Source organism: Xiphias gladius, chromosome 9 (assembly GCF_016859285.1).
Source record: "Xiphias gladius isolate SHS-SW01 ecotype Sanya breed wild chromosome 9, ASM1685928v1, whole genome shotgun sequence".
Lineage (NCBI taxonomy): Eukaryota > Metazoa > Chordata > Actinopteri > Istiophoriformes > Xiphiidae > Xiphias > Xiphias gladius.
This window is the reverse complement of record NC_053408.1, coordinates 21,630,818-21,651,030: the sequence shown is the minus strand read 5'-3', so window position 1 is coordinate 21,651,030 and position 20,213 is coordinate 21,630,818. Positions and strand designations below refer to the sequence as shown.

Below are 20,213 nucleotides of genomic sequence, written 5' to 3'. Positions count from 1 at the left end.
GACAATCAACTTTTCCAGTGCATACAATTTCAGAGCATTTGTGCTAAGATTGAGAGTACAACGGAATGACTGCACACAAAGTGAGAACTTGTCACATGTCTCATCCTAGTAATCATGAGCAGTTTGTGGAGTTAATTTCCAGCCTGGCCTGTCACTGACCTCTAATTTCTTGTAGTCATGGTTGTGGGGGTGCAGCAGCTTGCTGGCTTGAGAAGTAGCTTGCTGAATGTTTTTTTTGACAGATGGAATGTCTTCTATTGATTCTGTTAGGGAGGGGATCGAGAGGAAACAGGAGAGAAGAGTAATTAAAAGCAAGTGATTGATCAATGTTGGGAGAATACAGAATGAGCCGCAACTGTGTTATATCCTACTCTAAAATATTGTTATAACAGAATATACTATACAGAATAGATACTAATTAACTATAACTTTATAATTCCCACACTCCTGCTGTCCCACACACTCTATTCCTTACCTAATTAAAGTAAATTATCAGCAGTCATTTTCATTATTTTCCATATGTTCATTCATATTTTCCATTCAGTTGTTCTTCAGGGATAACAGCCTGTATTAAATTACAGTGGATTAGATTCACTTTAATGGCAAATTTCTCTGAATTTTGTCCTGCATCATAAGGCAACAATATTTCATAACAAAACCAGAACATATCTCTTACCACCCCTTTAGGTACACTTTTAATGCATGTACTAGAGATAAACTTTGCGAAGATATAATGGGCTTACAAGCATGCTTTACTTGTGATATATTACTTTAAAACTTTTTGAACACTTTAAGACGGTATACCTTTAGTTTATTTTTATTGTCCATACTTGGTTTACACTATAAGACCAGTATACTGGCCTTATATACTCTTCTGACATAGCAGTTACTACTATTTGCAAAGCCATTTGCATTGGAGGAAAAGTCCCAGGATCACCAAAGTCAGAGAGATTCATCTGAGCAAAATTTAATGGCAATCCATCTGATAGTTGTTTCAGACTAGACCAAAATGGTGGACCCACCAACCCAAAGACTGACATTGCCATCCCTAGATCCACGCTGCTAGCATAGCTAAAAATTTGTTAAAGCATTTTATATACCTGAATATGGGAGCTCCATATTCAGGTGATAATTACCCTGCAGGTTCATCGATATGAGTTAGGGGTCAACTGATATGGTTTTTTCAGGGCTGATTCCGATAACAATTATTTGTAATCAAAGAGACCGATAACCGATATGAATTTGCATTGGTGTCAAAATAATAATAACACCCCAACACAAAACTACTGTTGGATAAAGTCTAATGACATCTGCCGTGCTGTCCAGGTCTTTCTTGTACTTTTAAATGAGTACATTTTATGCAAGTAATTTTACTTCTAGAATTTCTTATAAGTAACAGTAGTGAGTGGCCATTCACATGCTGACGTGCTGTGTTAAGTGTATTGTCTCATTTCCAGTTGCCAGAGTTTCTGTGTTACTGGCAGCACTTTTTGGAGCTCTATCTCATCCCAGCTAATTTTGCTATTTTCTTCATTAGAGAGCAATCAAAAAAAATGATTCCTTTAATCGCAAAAACTGGTAACGGGCCAGACTGATAATCGGTTGACTCCCTACTGCATAAGACTCCTTTCACATTGTCACATTGTTTTAAAATTGTCATTTGATACATTCACTCAAGTATTTGGAATTGAACTTTGTTCAATTTAGTCATCCATAAAAACAGGGTAATTTTCTTATTCATTATTAATTGTTGGTCTTGATAATATTGTGGTGGTTTGCTACTACTGACAGGCCATATGTGTTAATGTTTGATACAATAACAAATTTTCGACAAAACAATGGTGACTTACCTTCCTCTTTCAACTTCAGAATAGCAGCATGGAGTATGCATGGCAGCAGATGGTGGGTCAGTTCTGCAGGTTTCTGCATTGCCAAATAGTGCAGAACCTAAAAACATAGTTAAAAGCCAGGTTCAGTTTCCCCCTTTCATCTGCTGCTGTCCCAAACATTATGTCTGCACAGGCTAATACCACTCTCAACAAGATACTTGATAAAGGGCACTGTTTTTTTTAGATTTACAGAGCGATATCCACCTAGGGGAAAGTTGTAGGTGCATTGTCCTGCTCTAAAGAATATTACCTTCTCAGCCTCCTTAGTGTCGTCAAAAAGTCTTCTCTGGCGGCGTGCAGGTGTCACCCTGGCCGACTCCCAGGCCTCCACCCACATGTTGCCTGGGATCTTCATCCTGGCACTAAGCATGCCTTTTACCATTTTACCCTTCTCATCAACCACCTCCTCCTCTATGTAATCCCTCGGCGAATACCAGCGCACAAAGTCCTCCAAAACACAGCCTGGGTTGGCTGCCTGTGGAGACACGGGAAAACTGTTTTATTTCAGTCTACATTCAAATTGAACTAATCTGAAGTACATCCATGTCGATCCCTTTGTTATCAAGAGCCTTGCAAAGAACCAAGTGATAAAATATTTAGCTGGAGCTGGATAATATGTTCTGTGAAAAATACTGAGGCCGGACTGATTCCATTACTGAGATTATTCCACACTGCAAAATGTCTGAAGCTAATGGTTAGACTGTTATGGAAACAGATTGCATTCAAAGAAAGAAAAAAAAAAAAAAGAAAAAGTCATATCTAATAATTATCTCCTTTTCAGAGGCAGAGAATTTTCTCCACAAAACTGACTATTGCAAATAGTGTGACCTCAGAAAAAAGAGTGGAATACATATTCAACCTCTGTCAACATGTCTTCTCTTATTTTTTTGCACATTTCTCCTTTGAATGCATATGCTATGAGGAGCGACACAAACACACTTCAAACACTGACTCCAGGCTGCTTGGTAAATGCACTGCATGTATTTGGGGGCAAAATGCATCAGATCAGCTGAAAAAAAGACACAAAAACTGCAGTAAATCACGCTCAGAGTGTACACATATTAACAGAATATTATTATATTACATTTCTATTACATTACACTAATTTAGCAGACACTTTTCCAAAGCTGCTTGCATTTGTCCGTCACATAAACACACATCAGGAGCAATGTAGGGGTTCTTTGTCTTGCTTTAGGACACTTCTAATTGAGGACAGGAGGAGCGGAGGATTGAACCACTAACCTTACAAAACTTGTTCCCTAGTATTGTACTGTAAAAATAATTACACTGCATAGGATACTCAGGCGGACAGTAAAACGTGTGTCCGAGCATAGATTAAATGAGTATATGTCTGCTGTTCTCACCTTAAAGGACTCCATGTCAGAGAGTAGACAGGCGCTCTGCATCCGGGCACGGAGGTGGGTGCCTTCAGCTGACGTGCCCAGCTTGGCCAGTACTTCTGACTGCTCCTCTAACAAATCCTCTGTCATGGGAGCAGGTTCCTGAATATCAAACACACAAACAGCAGCATCAATGTACTTCCATTCACAAATGTCATTTTAAGAGTTGTTCCAGTCATTTGCACAGGAGTTTTTGTTAATTTGTGGTTCAATCACACAGCGATAGCTATTATGCTCAGCTAAAACAAAAGACGATCTGTGTACTAGGCACCTGTAAAACACCAACTCCGCTTATAAGGTCATTCCATAAAAAGTTGCAGAATCTTACAGAACATCTGCCTCTTTACTTGATTACATAGATATATTGAAAGATGAACTTTATTTTTGGACTTCCAAAAAGCATTTGATACAGTATGCAGGGATGTAATATTTTACTTAATGCGTGTCTTCCATTTGAAGATTTTCTTATTAAAAGTTAGGTTAAAATTTTTCACGTCTCTCTTGAAAAAATATTCACATTCCATATGAAGACTGAAAGGTACTGGTTGGTGTAACTCTTCCTCTTGTTCATACTGGCCACAAAGAGATCCTTTATTAAAGTAATTAAGTGTTGGGGCACAAATCTCAGTCCTTGTTCTTGGTAAAAATGCTTTCTTTAGGTTAATCAAAGTTAGTCTAAAAAAGACTAACTTTGGAAGATACCCACTTGATTTGTCTAACTTATTTTTGCACAGAAAGAGAATTGTGGATTTTGTTCCCAATTACTTAAAAGAGAGGATGTTTTTGTGGCCAGTATGTAACAAATCCAGGGACCAAAAGGTCTTTCAGTGTACATATGGGTACGTAAGTATTGTATTACAATAGAATTTAAAAACCTATCCTTTAAGAGCATCACAAGCTCAAGTATAGAATTGCCAAGATTTTATACAGTATAAATAAAGGTGTTTTAAAGAGTTGCGCTCCTTCCCATTTTTTTTTTTTTTTTTAAATTTTAAATATTTTGACCTATCAACATTTATTCAAAGGCAGGGAATTAACAAGAAAAAAGAAAAAAAAAACCCTCAAATATATCAGGAGTGTTTTTACTTTAATTACAGCACTACAGCAAATGGCCTTGAAGTGGCCATCGCAAAGATTTTCATTCTAAAAAAAGTCTGTTAAGTCAGAATGAGGTAACACAGTTGTAACTGAGCCTATTGTCCACTGATGAAAGTATTGCAATATTTATATATTTGCAGTATTACAAACTGGGTGTCTGTGGCGACATTCCTGGAAAAAATGTTGTATTAAGTTAGTGCCATTGCAAACTAAACATTTCCTACTGTTGACTTTTATTATGAATTAGACACGGGAAATGTCAATGTGTGTCAGTGAGCTCAGCACTTAGCAATTACCACTATTGTTCACTGGTATTGTATTTCCGACCCAGTTTAAATGAAATGCCGCCGACTTCTGTATGGGATAAGGGTTAGGGTCAGTTGGTAGGTCTGTTTGAAGCTTTGGTTGTTCTGTTGAGGCTTTTGTCATACGGAAGTGGGCGTGGTTTAAATCTAAACTGGGTTGGGAAAATGATGGAGGCACATCGATCATCAAAAAGTGAGCTGCGAGATGAAGGCTTGCAGGTGACAGGCTGCACACTTCAACATCTCAGCAGGGTGACCAACTCTTTTCACTGTGCCCTGCTGTTCGCAGGCTCATGCCAAGTGCAGCATAAAATCAGTTGAATCACAGAATGATGGAAAAAGTCCAATTATTGCCTGATTTCTTTATGAAAGTGACATAAGTTTGTTTTGCTGCCCCCACACTTCTGTAAAATGTTAAACCGCATTTGCCGTTACCACCAGTAACTACAAGTGTTGCCGCATCAACCAATCTTCGAGATTGCCACTTTAAACTGAATATTTAATACTGTCAAATACTACTGTTAAAAATTAGTTTAAGTCTAGTCTAAGACTTTAGGTATTAAAAATCACAGAACAAAGTAAGACAATAACTAATGTTATTTTCACTCCACTGACAGAAAGTGATAAATTAAACATACATGACTCCAAACAGGTGCTCTTCCTTTTATCACCATCTCCTTTTCATAACCCTAACCATATAATAATTCTATGTTTGCAAGATTTTTCTCTCAATATATGCTATTTTTGGCATAAATGACAATAAGATAATACTAATATACAGTATATATTGTACAATAGAGATTTGGTGCTACTGTACGAATTACATCTGTATTTATAAATAATGAATACATATTTATTTACACTAAAAGACTTCCTAAATATGTGTGTGAATGTGTGAGTGAAAGAGCCAGACGGAGAGAGATCCCGACCTGTGTGACAGGAACGTAGAGGGGCTCTGTAGAGTTGAGTAGGGTCATGTTGTTATAGGGGTGCAGCCTGCCCTCTGCTTTACTTTTACTGCCCTCCTTGTCTCCCTCAGTATGTGGGGCCTCTACCTCCCCCTGGTCACTCAGGCACTCATAGAACTCATCCTCACTGTCGCTCCAAGAGTCCCAGGATTTCCCCGGAGACACCTCCCTTGTTGAGTTGGATGAAGTTGTTACTGTTGCATACGCTGGTACGGTACAGCTGTTCTGGCAGCCACCAGACACCTTGCGCTCTCTCTCTTTGCTTCCCTCCAGCGCCTTGCGAGCTTCATCTCTGGCCCTCTTCCTCTCAATGCAGCAGTTCAGCATCTAGGCATGAAAATAAGCCCTCTTCAGTCGTGGAATACTGAACATTGTTGTCTCTGTTAAAATGATGGCTTGTAGTCAAGGATACAATGTTACTTAAAGCTTTATTCAGACAAGCCACAACCATTATTGAAAGAGCAAGTGGGAATGGCACCACTGCTAAAAAACAGCGCTGAGTTAAAAAGTTTAATGATATAAAGAAGGATCGCTCTTAATTCTCTCACAGGCTGCATCACGGTTGGATGTTAAAAACTTATTTATCCTCCAGTGATACCACTGATAAATTTCTGATAAATCTCATCAGTTGCATCTTTAATGAGACAGCGAATTGTCCGTTGTATTTTGTCATGTCTGAAAGCATAAAATGATGTTTAAAAAAAAAACAATCTTTAAAAGTGCACAAATGCTGTATGCAAACAGCACTTTGCTGGATATTAATTTACTCATCAATTCAGTTGGCATGGATGAAAGTTGAACATATTAAGATGGAGACAGGTGGTCTGATTATTACTGTTATCATTTTCACAGATTGATCTGACATGATAAGAATCCCCTGTAACGTAAAGTGGGCTCATTCTCAGTATTTCTTTATAAATTTACGTCAAATTTATTTTCTTTGAGCGCAGGAAATGATGCTTACGTGAGAAGCTTATTGCAGTGATCTTAATTATGACTTAGCTTTGTTAACTTATTATTTTCTATAGACTGTTCCCTTCTGCTCACAGATGATTTGAATGAATGTGCTTCTTAGAAATATTTTGATGATGTTTTCTATTAGAAATATATGGGCATCAGGATATCTTCTATGGATTAAAAAAAAATTCAAAATTCTCCAAAATTTTGTGGTTCACCCAGAGCTGACTGCTGGTATAAGCCATACAGGCAAGTGCTAAGGGCACCAGGGAGCTGGAGAGGTGCATGACAGCCAGAGGAGAGAGAGGAGGGCAGAAAGAGAGAGGAACAAAATAACATAATGATGCATACAAACTGCAGAGGCAAATACAGCTTTTATGTTGTCAACAGATTATGTTTACTTGCATTTCTGTCTGCCCAGATCACTTCTCAAGGAGTTTCATGATTTGTTGGCTGACGTGCACACTCAGACCTCTCAAAAATCAGAAGGGAAAAAAACCCCTGAGAGACATATTACTGACTCGTACCAACACTGTCAACCACATCTGTTTGTAGAATGTGTTAAGATCTTAAAACCCTTTTCAGTTAAATAGTCACAGGTTTTTTGATGCACAGCACATAATTATACACACGGCTTGCACAATGGGTACCTTGTTAATTATTTAAATCCTCCTCAATACAACTGGATCAAATGATCAACTGACCTCCTGTGCTTTTGTTTTAGATGTTCACAGATTCAAGTTGTACAATGAGATCATTTACATAGCAGACAACTTATTGTACTTGAAGCAAATCTCCAAATCCTGTTTCCTCTGAATAATCCAAATAAATTTGGTCAGAAGGATTATTGCCTAAATTTAGTGTATGTGAGTGGCCACACTGCTTTTCTCATAGTATATATACAGGACATTATTGTGCAATGTAAAGGTACCCTCATATGACAAACTAAAGGAAACTCTTTTTTTCAGCAAACTAAATAAACATATATAACCAATGGTAATGAGGAAACATAAAATGTAACCTTATTGTTTTGTAAAAGAATTGCGCATATCATGTATGCACTTATAGTTATTATAAATGTAAAAAATAAATTTTTACAATCTTAAAAAAAATAGTCAAGGAAAAAGTAAACCTTGGCCTTAACTATGATAGTTTTTTCTTCCAGTGTCACGTTTCCCCATTGAGAACAGCCATAGCCATTAATATATTTGTCTTGTGAATTTTTAAATTTTTGATTTATCTTCATGGTTCAAACACATGCTGTGTGCATTTTACCTACCTGAAGCTTCTGATGCAAAAGACAACAGCGGAGATCAGGAGGGCCACCAGCCAATCTGAAGATTAGGAAGCATAAGGTGAAGAAAAGGTGAATATAAGTGGACATGGCTGTATTAATAGACTTAGAAACTACACAAACTATTTCTTGAACTGCTTCAACTATTGTAAAAAAAAAAAAATAAATAAAAAAAATCCCAAAAATAACAGCTTTTTTCTTATACAGTAGGACAAGGTACAAGGCAGTTGTGACTATATTCTTTGAGATGCAGATCTAAAAATGTTAAACCTAATGTATGGTGCTTTGTCTACAGCCCTTAACCCAAGAGCAGCCCAGGTGTGCGTTGTACCTACCCATAAATAAGGTGGTTGTTTTCCCAGCGATAGCGCAACTCTAGGACAAACTCTTGCCAGAGGTGGGCAACAGCCCGCAGCCCACCATGATTGTAGTTTACCAGACACACACACAGTGCCAGCCGGTAAGTCAGACTGTCACTGGGTGCGGACTTAAGATGGAGGAAAAGGTTCTGAGACACACAGACAGAAAGTAGGGAGAACAATGAATAAGATGTGCAGTATATCAGTTTAGGTAAAAGTTAAATTCAGAACAGGGATCAAATGCACGGTGGCATCCTGACACCACGCTGCTGGTGTATTAACTCCTGGAGCCTCCTTGCCAACTTTTCTGGCAACTTTTTTTTTGTTTTGTTGGTAGAGCAGAAATATAACTAAAATAGCGAATGTACTATATGCAATGGTCATTATGTCGACTGAAAATGTACATTTGGAATTTGTTGTAAGAAACTAACAACAACTATTTCCAACAGTATGTCATTATTGCCATTTAAATGTTTTTTATAAAATGCTATTTTCCCGTGTTTCTAATAGTTCTGCATCTGTTGTTCTATTGATGGTTTCTGCAGTGTTTCAAAGTACATGTGACATGTACCATTTCTTATTCAAAACATGCATCCTGGATTCTAGAATAACCTGACTTGATTGAAACCTTAGATGTCAGCTGCTTGGCATCACAGTCAAACTGTCACTGTGTAAGTGGTAAAAGGGCAAACGTACATAGTCAGAGTTCTTATCTTGGTCAACTTTCCCACAGGAGTTTGTCTTATTCTTGCTGTTCTCTGTTGACTTCTCCACAGCAGCGTCTGGGAAGAGATACTGAGACATACAAAAATAATTTAAAATAAAAAGCAAACAAAAACTCTAAACTATAAAAGTGCAATTCAATTACACGCTGACATAAAACCAATCCATCAATGTCCAAATCTCTTGCCCATCATTCATATGGTGGAGGAATTGCCAAAGCAGTTCCTCCACCATTCTGAAATCCTGTACCTACAGCCAGATGGAAGTCACACAAGTGGCAGTGTGCATGCATAAATAGGCAGTGGCATTTTCAAAGGTACTGTTATTTGATAGAAAGTAGTGACCAATAATTTTCGCTCAAAGGCTGGCTTCTGTCATAGGTGTGGGTCTCTAATGAGGGTGGTGTCTGATTCGTTCACATGGTGGGATCTGGTTTCGTTAGGTGGCTTGATTTTATTACAGGGGCAGCAATTGGTGCTTGGGCAGGGCTTTTTCCTGTACTTTTTACTTTGTATTGTAGCGACAAAGTCTGATGCTTGGACTGGGCCTGATTCTATCAGAAGCGCAGAGTCTGAAGGGGGGGATGGGATCTGATTCAGTTAGAAAGACAGGGTGGGCTCTATTACTAGTGTTGGGTTCGGCGTATAGACAAGCCTTGCTGCATCCACAGTGGTGGAATCTGAGAAAGGGTGGAGATTGGCACAGAGGCAAGTCTTGATGCTCTCTCCATCCCCTTTGCATGCAGAAATCTCCACCGCTCAAAAGACCTGCTCTGCAGGGTGCCGAAAGCAAAGCCTCCTTTGGATAAAACCTTACTGTCTCATTGACTATTTGAATTTGCTACCTAGATACCAATTTAATACCAATGAGGTCAGTTTACGAACGCCCCAACCAGAATTTGAACCCATGTCACCCAGTAACTAAGTGGTGATCTTATCTCCACACTAGGCAGCCGGTGCATTTGCCCAACATCAAACACATCATTATAGCTAAAATTAATTTAATATAATTTTTTTCCTTTTTTTAAACATCAAAAATGACATTCATAAAGGCGTTCAAGTCTTGAGATGCTACTTTTTAGCCATTCTGCCAAACCGTCCAGCATGAAGTTTGCTGTAATGAGCTGGAAAGGGGCTATGGTCTGAAATATGCTGCCCTGCGCTTGTTTAAAACTCTGCATTTTGGCGACACAGAGGGAAACACAAGGTACACTTGTGTGAAACTTAACCATAATTTCTTTCATTTGAAACTCTTAAATTGGAATTTAAGTAAATGTTCTCATTTATTTTACAGGCACTTCTTATCTTTTTTTGTTAGCAAAGAATGTTTTTTTCACCTGTACTTTCCATTGTTATGTTTGTTTTCTGTGAAAATACAACCCATATTAAACAGTCAGCATGAATAAGCCTTACCAGAAGGACAGAATTGAGTATATCAGTGTTGAGTGGTGACTCATCAATGCGTCTGTGGCGTCGGATGTGCTTTCGGGCGCTGTGCATCATATTAGAGACAGATAGTTTGGAGATGGGCACTGTTGCTGCTGGCTCTGTCAGCTTCGATAATGCAGAGCTGATGTCACTATTTTCTGCAGGGAAAAAAAAAACAGGAGTTATTTACAATCACATTAAGTATTTACTATCTAATATTTTATATTACTGAGTAAATTATTCATTTGTACGTTGGATCTCTGAGGGAATGGCAGCATTTAGACTTGTGGAGATGAGTAATAGGAGGCTCTATGCAAACATTTCACAAACACCAGTAAAAGAGGTATTAGGCTCCATGTTTTAGAATACGGTGTACTTGACATTAAAGTGAGACACTATGCCATCCATTGCAGTATTAAACAGTACAGCCAGTAACCTGACCTTTGCCCTCATCTTCGGCTGATCTTCTTCCCAGAATCTCTTCAGTAGACTCTTTCCTACAGCAGAGCTTAAAGAACTCTGTCAGCAAGTCACCTGCATGGGAAGATATGAATGGTTCAAATTCTTCTAAGATCTTTTACACTTATTACACTGCCCCACACAGCTGTGGACCAAACTAAAAGAAAATTACTGAATTCATATTTTGTCTTGCTAAAGGTATTGCTACGGCAGATGCACACAAAAACATACAACTTTTTTTCATTTTAGGGTTAATATGCATTTCATTAAGCAGTAACAATCCCCTTGTTATGCTTTTCAGCAAAGATAGGTTATCCATATCATCACGGTAAAAGGTTGTCATTTCTCCTATTGTTAGGAGCTGAACCTCAAGAAGGTGGGTATTCATGTGAGTATCAGAGGGTAGACACCAAAGGAGAAAGAAGAGAAGTGAAGTGGGAAGGAAGGACATACAAACACATGACAGTTGGCATGCTGCTGATAATGAGGAACTCTTGCGAAGACGGTGATGGACAATGAATGATAATGCTCATCCCTTAACTATTTTAGTTAAATTTCTGTGTGCATGTTAATCAACATAAATTAACTGAAACCGATGCAGAGCATGATGTATGGTTGGCAATGCAAGAGAATTGCGGGCCCAGCTCCCACCACCCACCTGCGGGATGAGTGAAGCAACTATGGGATGCAGGTTGAACTCATCAGGCCTGCATTAACTTTTTCTGACATTCACAACCAAGGCAATCAGTATATGCTGTGACCTGTTAGTAGCTGGTATAGCTATAAGGCTTAGTATTAATTAATTTACCTAGACCTAGCAACAACTATTTGGAACATATTTGGTTAAAGCAGGAGAGAGAAAGCGAGAGAAAACATGAAGACAGAAAAGGAAAGAGGAGATTGTCAAAGTGGGAGAAGACACCAGCAGCAAGAATACAAGACAAGAAATGAGAAAGAGAGATAAGCAGAGACAGAAAAGGTGAGAGAAGATAAAGAAAAGGAGAAAATGGTCTGACTTGAAGTGAAAAACACTTCAATACGAGGGTGGCGTCGGATGTATTTGTACATTGTGTCACTAAGGGAAACAGCAAGTAGCACGTATGCTCAGCTAAACTTTGATATAAAACAAAAGCGCACACTACTGCTGCCTTCTGATAAGTTCATTCTGAAAATGTAGTAGACATATTCCATGAAATGTTATAGAAATTAGTAATGGAAAATAACTGGCTTAATGAAAGATTACCTCTTCTGGTTCAAGGCGAGGCAAGGCTAACCAAAGCAAGTTTATTTGTATAGAACATTTCAACAATGAGGTAAGTCATGGTTTTTTACATAAAACATAAAAGGCACCACGACAAGAGGTAAAAGCAACATTAGACAATACAAGAAAGCATTAAGATATAAATGAGAAAAGGTTAAATAGAAAATAAAAATTTAAAAAATACAGAAGTTACAGTGCATCATAAGAAATTAGTAATTATTTAGCAAAACAGAAAAGTCTTCAGCCTTGATTTAAAAGAACAGAGTTGTAGCAGACCTGCAGTTCTCTGGGAGTTTGTTCCAGATATGTGGGGCATAAAAACTGAATGCTAATTATCAATGTTTCCGTTTGACTCCGAGGACAGAAAGCAGACTTGTCCCGGACGATCTGAGGGGTCTGGATGGTTCATGTCGTAGCAGCAGATCATAAAGGTATTTTGATCCTAAACCATTCAGTGCTTTATAAACCAACTGCAGTATTTTGAAATCAAGACAGAAAGCCGTTGTAAAGATCTGAGAACTGGAATAAAAAGATCCACTTTCTTGGTCTTTGTGAGGACTTGAGCAGCAGCGTTCTGAATAAGCTGCAGTTGTCTGTCCGATTTTTCGGAGAGACCTGTAAACACATCATTACAGCAATCGAGTCAATTTAAGATTAACACATGGACAAGATTTTCATAATCCTGTTGAGATATAAATCTTTTAGTAGGCTGACTTTTTGATTGCCTTAATGCGGCTGTTAAATCAGGTCTGAGTCCATGACTACAGCAAGATTTTTCACTCTGTTTGTGGTTTTTAACATTGCTTATTGAAGCTGAGTGCTGACTTTGTTTAATTGAAGAAAATTCTGGTACCTCCAATCATTGGTTAATTCAATGTGCTTACTCAGAGTGTGTATGGGATTACAGTCCACTGGTGATATGGTTATGTAAATTTGAGTTTCATCTGCATAATTATGGTCACATATTGTGTTGTTTTCCATAATTTGAGCTGGTGGGAGCATGTAGATGTTGAACAGAAGAGGCCCCAGAACCTTTGGGAACTCATGTTATCATGTAATGCATGTTATTTTTGTCCGCTCAGATGTGTAGTTACCTATAGACACAAAGTAGTCTTTGTCCTTTAAGTAGGATTTAAACCAGTTTAGTACTGTGCCAGAAAGTCCCAACCAGTTTTCCATTCAGTCTAGTAATATGTTGTGGTCAACTGTGTTGAATGCAGCAATGAGATCCAGTAATACCAAAACTGAAATACTGGCATTGTGTTTTAGTGGATGTCATTTAATACATTAACAAGAGCAGTCTCAGTACTGTGGTGTGGTCGAAATTCTGAGACATCAAAACAGTGCAACAGTCACTCAGGTTTGATGATCTGAGGAAAGCAATGCTGGGTAAATGGACTGCACTTATATTGAACTTTTCTAGTCTTATCGACCACTCAAAGCACTCTACAATACATGTCACATTCACCCATTCGCACACACATTCATACATCCCATTCACACACAATCACACACACAATCACGCATACTGTTGGCACAGCTATCAGGGGCAATTTTGGGGTGCTCTGACATGCGGACTGGAGGAGCCAGGGATCGAACCACCAACCTTCCGGTTAGTGGACAACCCGCTCTACCTCCTGAGCCACAGCCGCATACGATTATGTTCCATAAACCCACAGAAGGAAGTTTTATGAACTTTGGTGACAATTTGGAGAATCATACCTGGATTTGAGGAGGAAACAGGAAGTTACACTAGACGGTGGCCTAATTCCTGTGATGCCTGCATTTACAACAAGACTAGGTCAAAACCTAGTATATGGCTGGACTGCCCTTTAACTATTTGCTTCTCTCCTACTGTCTGTGCTCACATACAGTTAGGTCCATATTTATTTGGACAGTGACAGAATATTCATAATTTTGCCTCTGTACACCACTAAAATGGACCTGAAATGAAGCCATCAAGATGTTACTGAAGTGTAGAGTTTCAGCCTTAATTCAAGGGGTTTATCAAAAATTTTGCACTAACCGTTTAGGAATTACAGCCATTTTTATACATAGTACCCCATTTTCAGAGGCTCAAAAGTAAGTGGACTATTGATCATTTATAAGTTTCATGGCCTGATCAGATTTAATTCTTTGGCCCTTACACCCAGTCCTTACAAGTGTCTTATTATTAACAGGTGCACAAAATGGCTTCCTGTCATCGTAGGTATCCTTAGACCTGGGAACAGAACCCGTCAATCAGTTCCCACAACTTTTTAATTTAACGCAAAGATCATTACTCCAGTGTCGCCAGTCCGATTGTTCGCTTATTACCTTAATTGCGTTTACCAATCTTTTTTACATTCACAGTTACCATAAAAACCTGAGGGTCTATTTTGCAGCTTGCTAATGTTGCTTTGAAAAAGACACAAGTGACTGAAAGGCATTAGTAGCTAGCCTTAATGGGGCTGAGGAGATCTTTTTAAATAAGCAGTCCCTGGTGGAGAACCACAGGAAAGATCCCTACCCTTTAAGGAATAGGTTCACATTTGTTCAAGTCTGTCCCAAAACAAAAGCCAGGTGCCAATATGAACAATGAAACAGGTTTTGCTTGCTGTAATAATTCCTCCTGTCTATACCGGCCATATGAAATGCCTTCCTAATCAGCTTTCTATGTAAAGTTCATATGAGGCCTCTGCAGTCTGAGTTAGATGGTAACTTCCACTACTCTCCACTACTCTTCTGCTGCCCAGGGAAAAACATAAGGAATTTTATACTAAAATGGCTGTGTTTGTGGAAGACGTACACTTGTTTTATGTAATTTAGCTGTGTATTTTTTCTCCATCACTTAAACTTAAAGAACATTTGGAAGGGATCTCTTAATGACCACTATGAATAGGAATTATTACAGCAAGAAAAACCTGTATCAGTGTTAATGTGGGTAACTGACTATTGTTTTAAGACAGATTTGAAATATTGTGAACCTAATCTTTAAATAATGTTGGCTAAGGAGGTTCAGGAAATCCATGTACGTTACTTAGTAAAAGACAGGGTTGTCGTACGTACAGACATGGCTTAAAGTGTTGGTACCCTTACATCCTATTGACACAACGCTCTGTTTTTCCTGAAAAATGCTGAAAGTAAAAGCATTTGGGTCACACATACCTGCATGTTTGGTTTGCTACAGAATAAAACAAAGAAGCTGTGAAAGAGCTGAATTCTTGCTTATTCTACAAAGATCTTCTGAACTGGTCTGGACAAAAAAGGATTGGTACCCATTAGAAGTGGTGATAAATAAGTGGATTGCAGTGATATTTCAAGCATACTATTGCGTTCAATTAGTATCACATGTGTCGACCATGTTGCATCTGGCTCCTGGTCGTGCTGCTCTGCACTACACAACGCAAGAAAAGTCAGGCCTTACCTTACTCAGTATGCCACCCAACTCTACAGGCCATGGTTATCCTTCACCTCAACTACTGCAATGCCTTTTTAGGAGGCCTCCCTTCATGCACAGTGAAACCCTTACAGTTAGTCTAGAATGCGGTGAAGCAACGGGTTTTCGATCAAGCCTAAAAGGGCACACGTCAGTCCACTGCTCATTGACTTCCGCTGGCTACCCATGGCCACCCGAATCAAATTCAAGTCACTAATGCCTGCCTAGAGAGTGACTTCTGGGTTTGCAACCATCTATTTGAACTCAATCAATCAATCATACAGGCTGCCAAATGAGTAAATGTAATGAAATGCAGTGTAATTTCTTCAATCTTATAACCAGTCATTCAACCTTTATAAATGGAGAAAAGTAATCACTGTTAAGGCACAATGCTACTAGACGAATGTCCTGCGGACAGATGAAACATAACATTTTAAATTCTGTCATAGGACAAATCACTTAATTGAAAAGTATCTTAGTAAGGTGTTCGGCCACCATTAGCCGCCAAAACAGCTTCAGTGCGCCTTGGCATTGATTCTACAAGTTTCTGGAACTCTACTGGAGGGATGGAACACCATTCTTCCAAAAGATACTTCCTCATTTGGTGTCTCGATGATGGTGGTGGAGAGCGTTGTCTAACACGTCCACCCATAGTTGTTTAAATGGATTGAGATCTGGTGACTGTGAAGGCCATAGCATATGATTCACATAATTTTCATACTCATCAAACCATTCAGCGGTCCCCCTGCTCTATGGATGGTCACATTCTCATCTTGGAAGAAACCATTCCCACCAGGACAGCGGTTCATGTCATGTCAAACGTTTCATTATAGGATAAAGATGATCACACAGAACAACTTTGTACTAATTTGCAGTGACCCTTCCCTCTAAGGGGACAAGTGGACCCAAACCATACCAGGAAAATGCCCCCCACAGCTACATAGCCACCGGATCCCGTCACTGTATTGGTCAAGCATTCAGGCCTGTACCGTTCTCTTGATGTACGCCACATATACACTCGCCCACTTGTCGAGAATATGGTGTAGGATCACTTTTTTCCCACATCTCTGTAGAACAGTGCCGTTGATTTTTGCATCACTGAACTCTCAAATCTGCGTTCATCTTTGTAATGAGGGGTTTATGCACTGCAACCCCTATTATTATATCCCTCTCTATGTAATTGTGGTAGGACTGTTCTTGCTGACACAGACTGATCATGTCCTGCATTCATATTCTAAGTCACCTGAGGAAGAGCTGCTCTTCTGTTTTTATGGTAGTAATGCACAAGCATCATGGTCATCAAATGAGCACTGTCGACCACAATTTCCATTCCTATTTACTGATGTCTTACCATATATCTAAACGGAGATGTCACTTTAGTCACTGTTCCCATTAAAAAACGAGCCAGTAGAGCAGTCTTTGTGACTGAAGCTCCTGCCATCTGTGCCCCTACAATTAACTCTCTTTCAAAGTCACTTAGATCTTTTCTCTTGCCATCTTGATACAAAATCAGAATCTGTTCAGCATTTTAGACATGCCACAGAGCATGATTGGATGTCATTTGCTTAATTGTACCATGCACTGCAACTGTTTGGAACCATCTGGATTCACTATGTTTCTCCACTCATTTAAAAAAAAAATTCTCCTGTCTTTTACTCTCACGATTTCACTTTTTAAGTGACAAACAGTGAATCTTGTTCTCAGGGAATGTTGATGATTATGAAAAAAACTGTTATTGGGTTGAGATTGTTCCAATTATTCCCAGTGTACTTTCAGTAACTTGAAGCAAGGCAGGGTTATGCATATCACTGCACCTGCTTCAATAAAGGAACAGTTGCTATAAGAGAATCCTTTAAACAGGATCATTTGTATTGGAAACAGGTGAAATAATATCATTTTATTGTCTTATTTGTTCACTTTTCATAGGTGTAGAAATTGTGTTTAGAAATGCCTAGTGAACACGAAGGGATTCATCTTACCCAGTAAACACTGAGGGTTTTCAGCTGTCCTAAGTCGGACTGACCAGTGAGGTGCTTGGAGAGGGTCAAGGTCACTGCCGGGTCACACAAAAAAGAGCACATTTGATTAAATGACCCAGCCTGTTGTGGGTTAACATTTCTGTGAAGATTAATAAACCCCCTAAAACAAAATAGTCCAACTCAAATCACAAACGTCATTCATTTTTTTTAGTTAAAAATCATGTCAAAGCGATTTTCATTGTTTTGTTTATTGTTAATTTTTTTAAACTGTTGAAACAAAAAACAAATAAAAGAAACAAAAAAAAGATGGATTGGACCCTTGAGTGGACGGAGCCATGTACTTGTTTGAGCTTGCAGGGGGAGTGAGGAGTAAAGTAAACAAACTTGTGCTGGTAACTGTATCTTACAAGCCAAGAACAGATGGCCTTTGTTTGCGCTGGTTAGTAACAATACCACAACATGTAGCTACTAAATTGACTGATGCTGACATCTATAAGTGCTGACATCTGTACGTGGTTTCAGACTTTTGGACCCTTTTATGTGCATTTATACAGTTAGGTAAGAAAGTATGTGGACAGTTACACAATTTTTGTAATTTTTACTTTTACAGCACCACAGTGTATTTGAAACAAAGCCATCAAGATGTGATTTTAGTGTAGACTTTCAGCTTTAATTTAAGGGGTTTAACAAAAATATCGCATTAACCGTTTAGGAATTACAGCCATTTTTTTTTTTTTTAAATAGTCCCTCATTTTCAGAGGCTAAAATGTGATTGGACAATTGACTGATAATGAGTTTCATGGACCAGTTTCATGGCAAGCCTCTGAAAATGAGTTATTATGTATACAAATCGTTGTAATTCCTAAAAGGTTAATGCGATATTTGTGTCAAACCCTTTGAATTAAAGCTGAAAGTCTACACTTTAATTACATCTTGATGGCTTCGTTTCAAATCTACTGTGGTCGTGCACAGAGGTAAAATTAACCCATGTGTCTTTGTAGTAAGTCCTTACAATTTCAAATGTAGACTGAGAAATTCTTTGCATAACGCTAATCCTATCACTTCGTAAACAAGAAAACAATGGCATTATGACTAGTAGCACAGACAGGGGGTGCTGTCATGAAACCAAAATTCTCCGGTTTGGGTATTATTTGTTTTTTTTTCTCCCAAAAAGAGAACACCTGCCGGTGGTTTACAAAGCATGTCTGTATGTTGTAGCAGTTAAGCATGTAATTTAATAAACTTAATTTCAGTTGGACCAATTTTGGTTGAATGTTTGTTCAAATAATTTCCATGCTCCTAATATGAAGTTTTGAGAAAACATCACGTTAGACCTACAGGCAATATGGTCACTGTATACTGTGGCTGCCGTAGTGTTAATTTATTACACAGACTGAAACTGATAATGAATCAATCAACATTTTCCTTAGTTTGGAAAGGCCTAATAGCCACAGCACTGCAAATAAATAGAGCAAACATTTTACGTGAAAAAACCTTTTTTTTCCCCCTCTTATTTTTCATTTATTTTCAGGTGCAGATTTATAGTTTAAACAGGGTCTAGTTTCAAAAAATATTTTCTAGTAACCAATAGGAAATCTTGGAATGAACCTCATGAAAGCAGCATGTTGTTGCAGTGGGAGTTTAAGACGGTTTAGACAGAGAATCCAGGACACTCTTACCTGTAGACTTCATTATCCACAACTATGCCCTCTGTGAGGTGAGGCCAAGTGGTTGCAAGATGAAGTTCACTACAACAGCCAAAAACAATCAATAAATAGTTTTGTTTTGCACAGAGATTAAAAGATTTACTGTGTAACAGTGTATTCATATATTTTTTCTGGGTGATTTGTTTATATTAATTTTATGTAAACACACCAAAAGGGAAACTATCATGAACAAACAAAACGATATCCCCACCCACATGCCAAAAACCAGCTAGGATCTCATTGAAATCAGGAGGACATAATACATCAAATATTTATTCTTATATATGATACAGTTCTCACATCAACTGCACACACCGTGGAGAACTGAAACAAATTTACCTGATTGGCTCCTCACAGGCTCCAAAAGGAAGCTTCCCAAACTCCACCCCTCCCACCTCACCTCCAAGAAGTGTGTCAAAGTCTGCCAAATGGGAGGAAAAAAGCAAAAAAAAAGCAATTAACAGTAATAATTAAATTTAAAAAAAAAAATAAAATAAAATAAAACCATAAAGCCCTCGCAAAAGCATCTCAAGGGAGGAAACTCAGCATTTGGTGATGTCCATGGTTTCCAGATTTCAGGCAGTCATTAACTGCAAAGGATTTATTTTCATCCAAGTATTAAAAATAATCCTTATATTTCTAATTATGGTGGTTTGTCCAATTACTTTTGAGGCACTGAAAATGGAGAGACTATGTATACAAATGGCTGTGATTCCTAAATGGTTAATGCGATATTTCTGTTAACTCCCTTGATTCACACTTCAATCTCAACTTGATGGTTTCATATCAAATCCATCATGGTGGGGTACAGAGGCAAAATTACGGAAATCGTGTAACTGTCCAAATACTTACATACCTAACTGTATAAAAATGGCTGTAATTCCTTAACGGTTAATGTATTATTTTTGTTAAACCCCTTGAATTAAAGCTGAAAGTCTACACTTCAATCAAATTCGATGGCTTTGTGACA

General features: G+C 38.3%; 1 protein-coding gene across 2 annotated transcripts in view; it reads right to left on the bottom strand.

The window, feature by feature from the left end:
* The window catches only part of rab3gap1 (RAB3 GTPase activating protein subunit 1), a 55,099-nt gene that overhangs the window by 17,842 nt on the left and 17,044 nt on the right, over positions 1-20,213 (bottom strand). For both annotated transcript variants that reach the window (XM_040134817.1, XM_040134818.1), the window contains exons 10-22: positions 19,583-19,664; positions 19,217-19,285; positions 17,538-17,611; positions 10,862-10,954; positions 10,406-10,578; positions 8,967-9,065; positions 8,247-8,419; positions 7,897-7,951; positions 5,622-5,987; positions 3,254-3,391; positions 2,140-2,364; positions 1,851-1,947; positions 160-263 (exon numbers count right to left, since the gene is read on the bottom strand). In XM_040134817.1, coding sequence (XP_039990751.1) covers positions 160-263; positions 1,851-1,947; positions 2,140-2,364; positions 3,254-3,391; positions 5,622-5,987; positions 7,897-7,951; positions 8,247-8,419; positions 8,967-9,065; positions 10,406-10,578; positions 10,862-10,954; positions 17,538-17,611; positions 19,217-19,285; positions 19,583-19,664 — 1,748 coding nt within the window. The remainder of the gene's footprint in view (positions 1-159; positions 264-1,850; positions 1,948-2,139; positions 2,365-3,253; positions 3,392-5,621; positions 5,988-7,896; positions 7,952-8,246; positions 8,420-8,966; positions 9,066-10,405; positions 10,579-10,861; positions 10,955-17,537; positions 17,612-19,216; positions 19,286-19,582; positions 19,665-20,213) is intronic.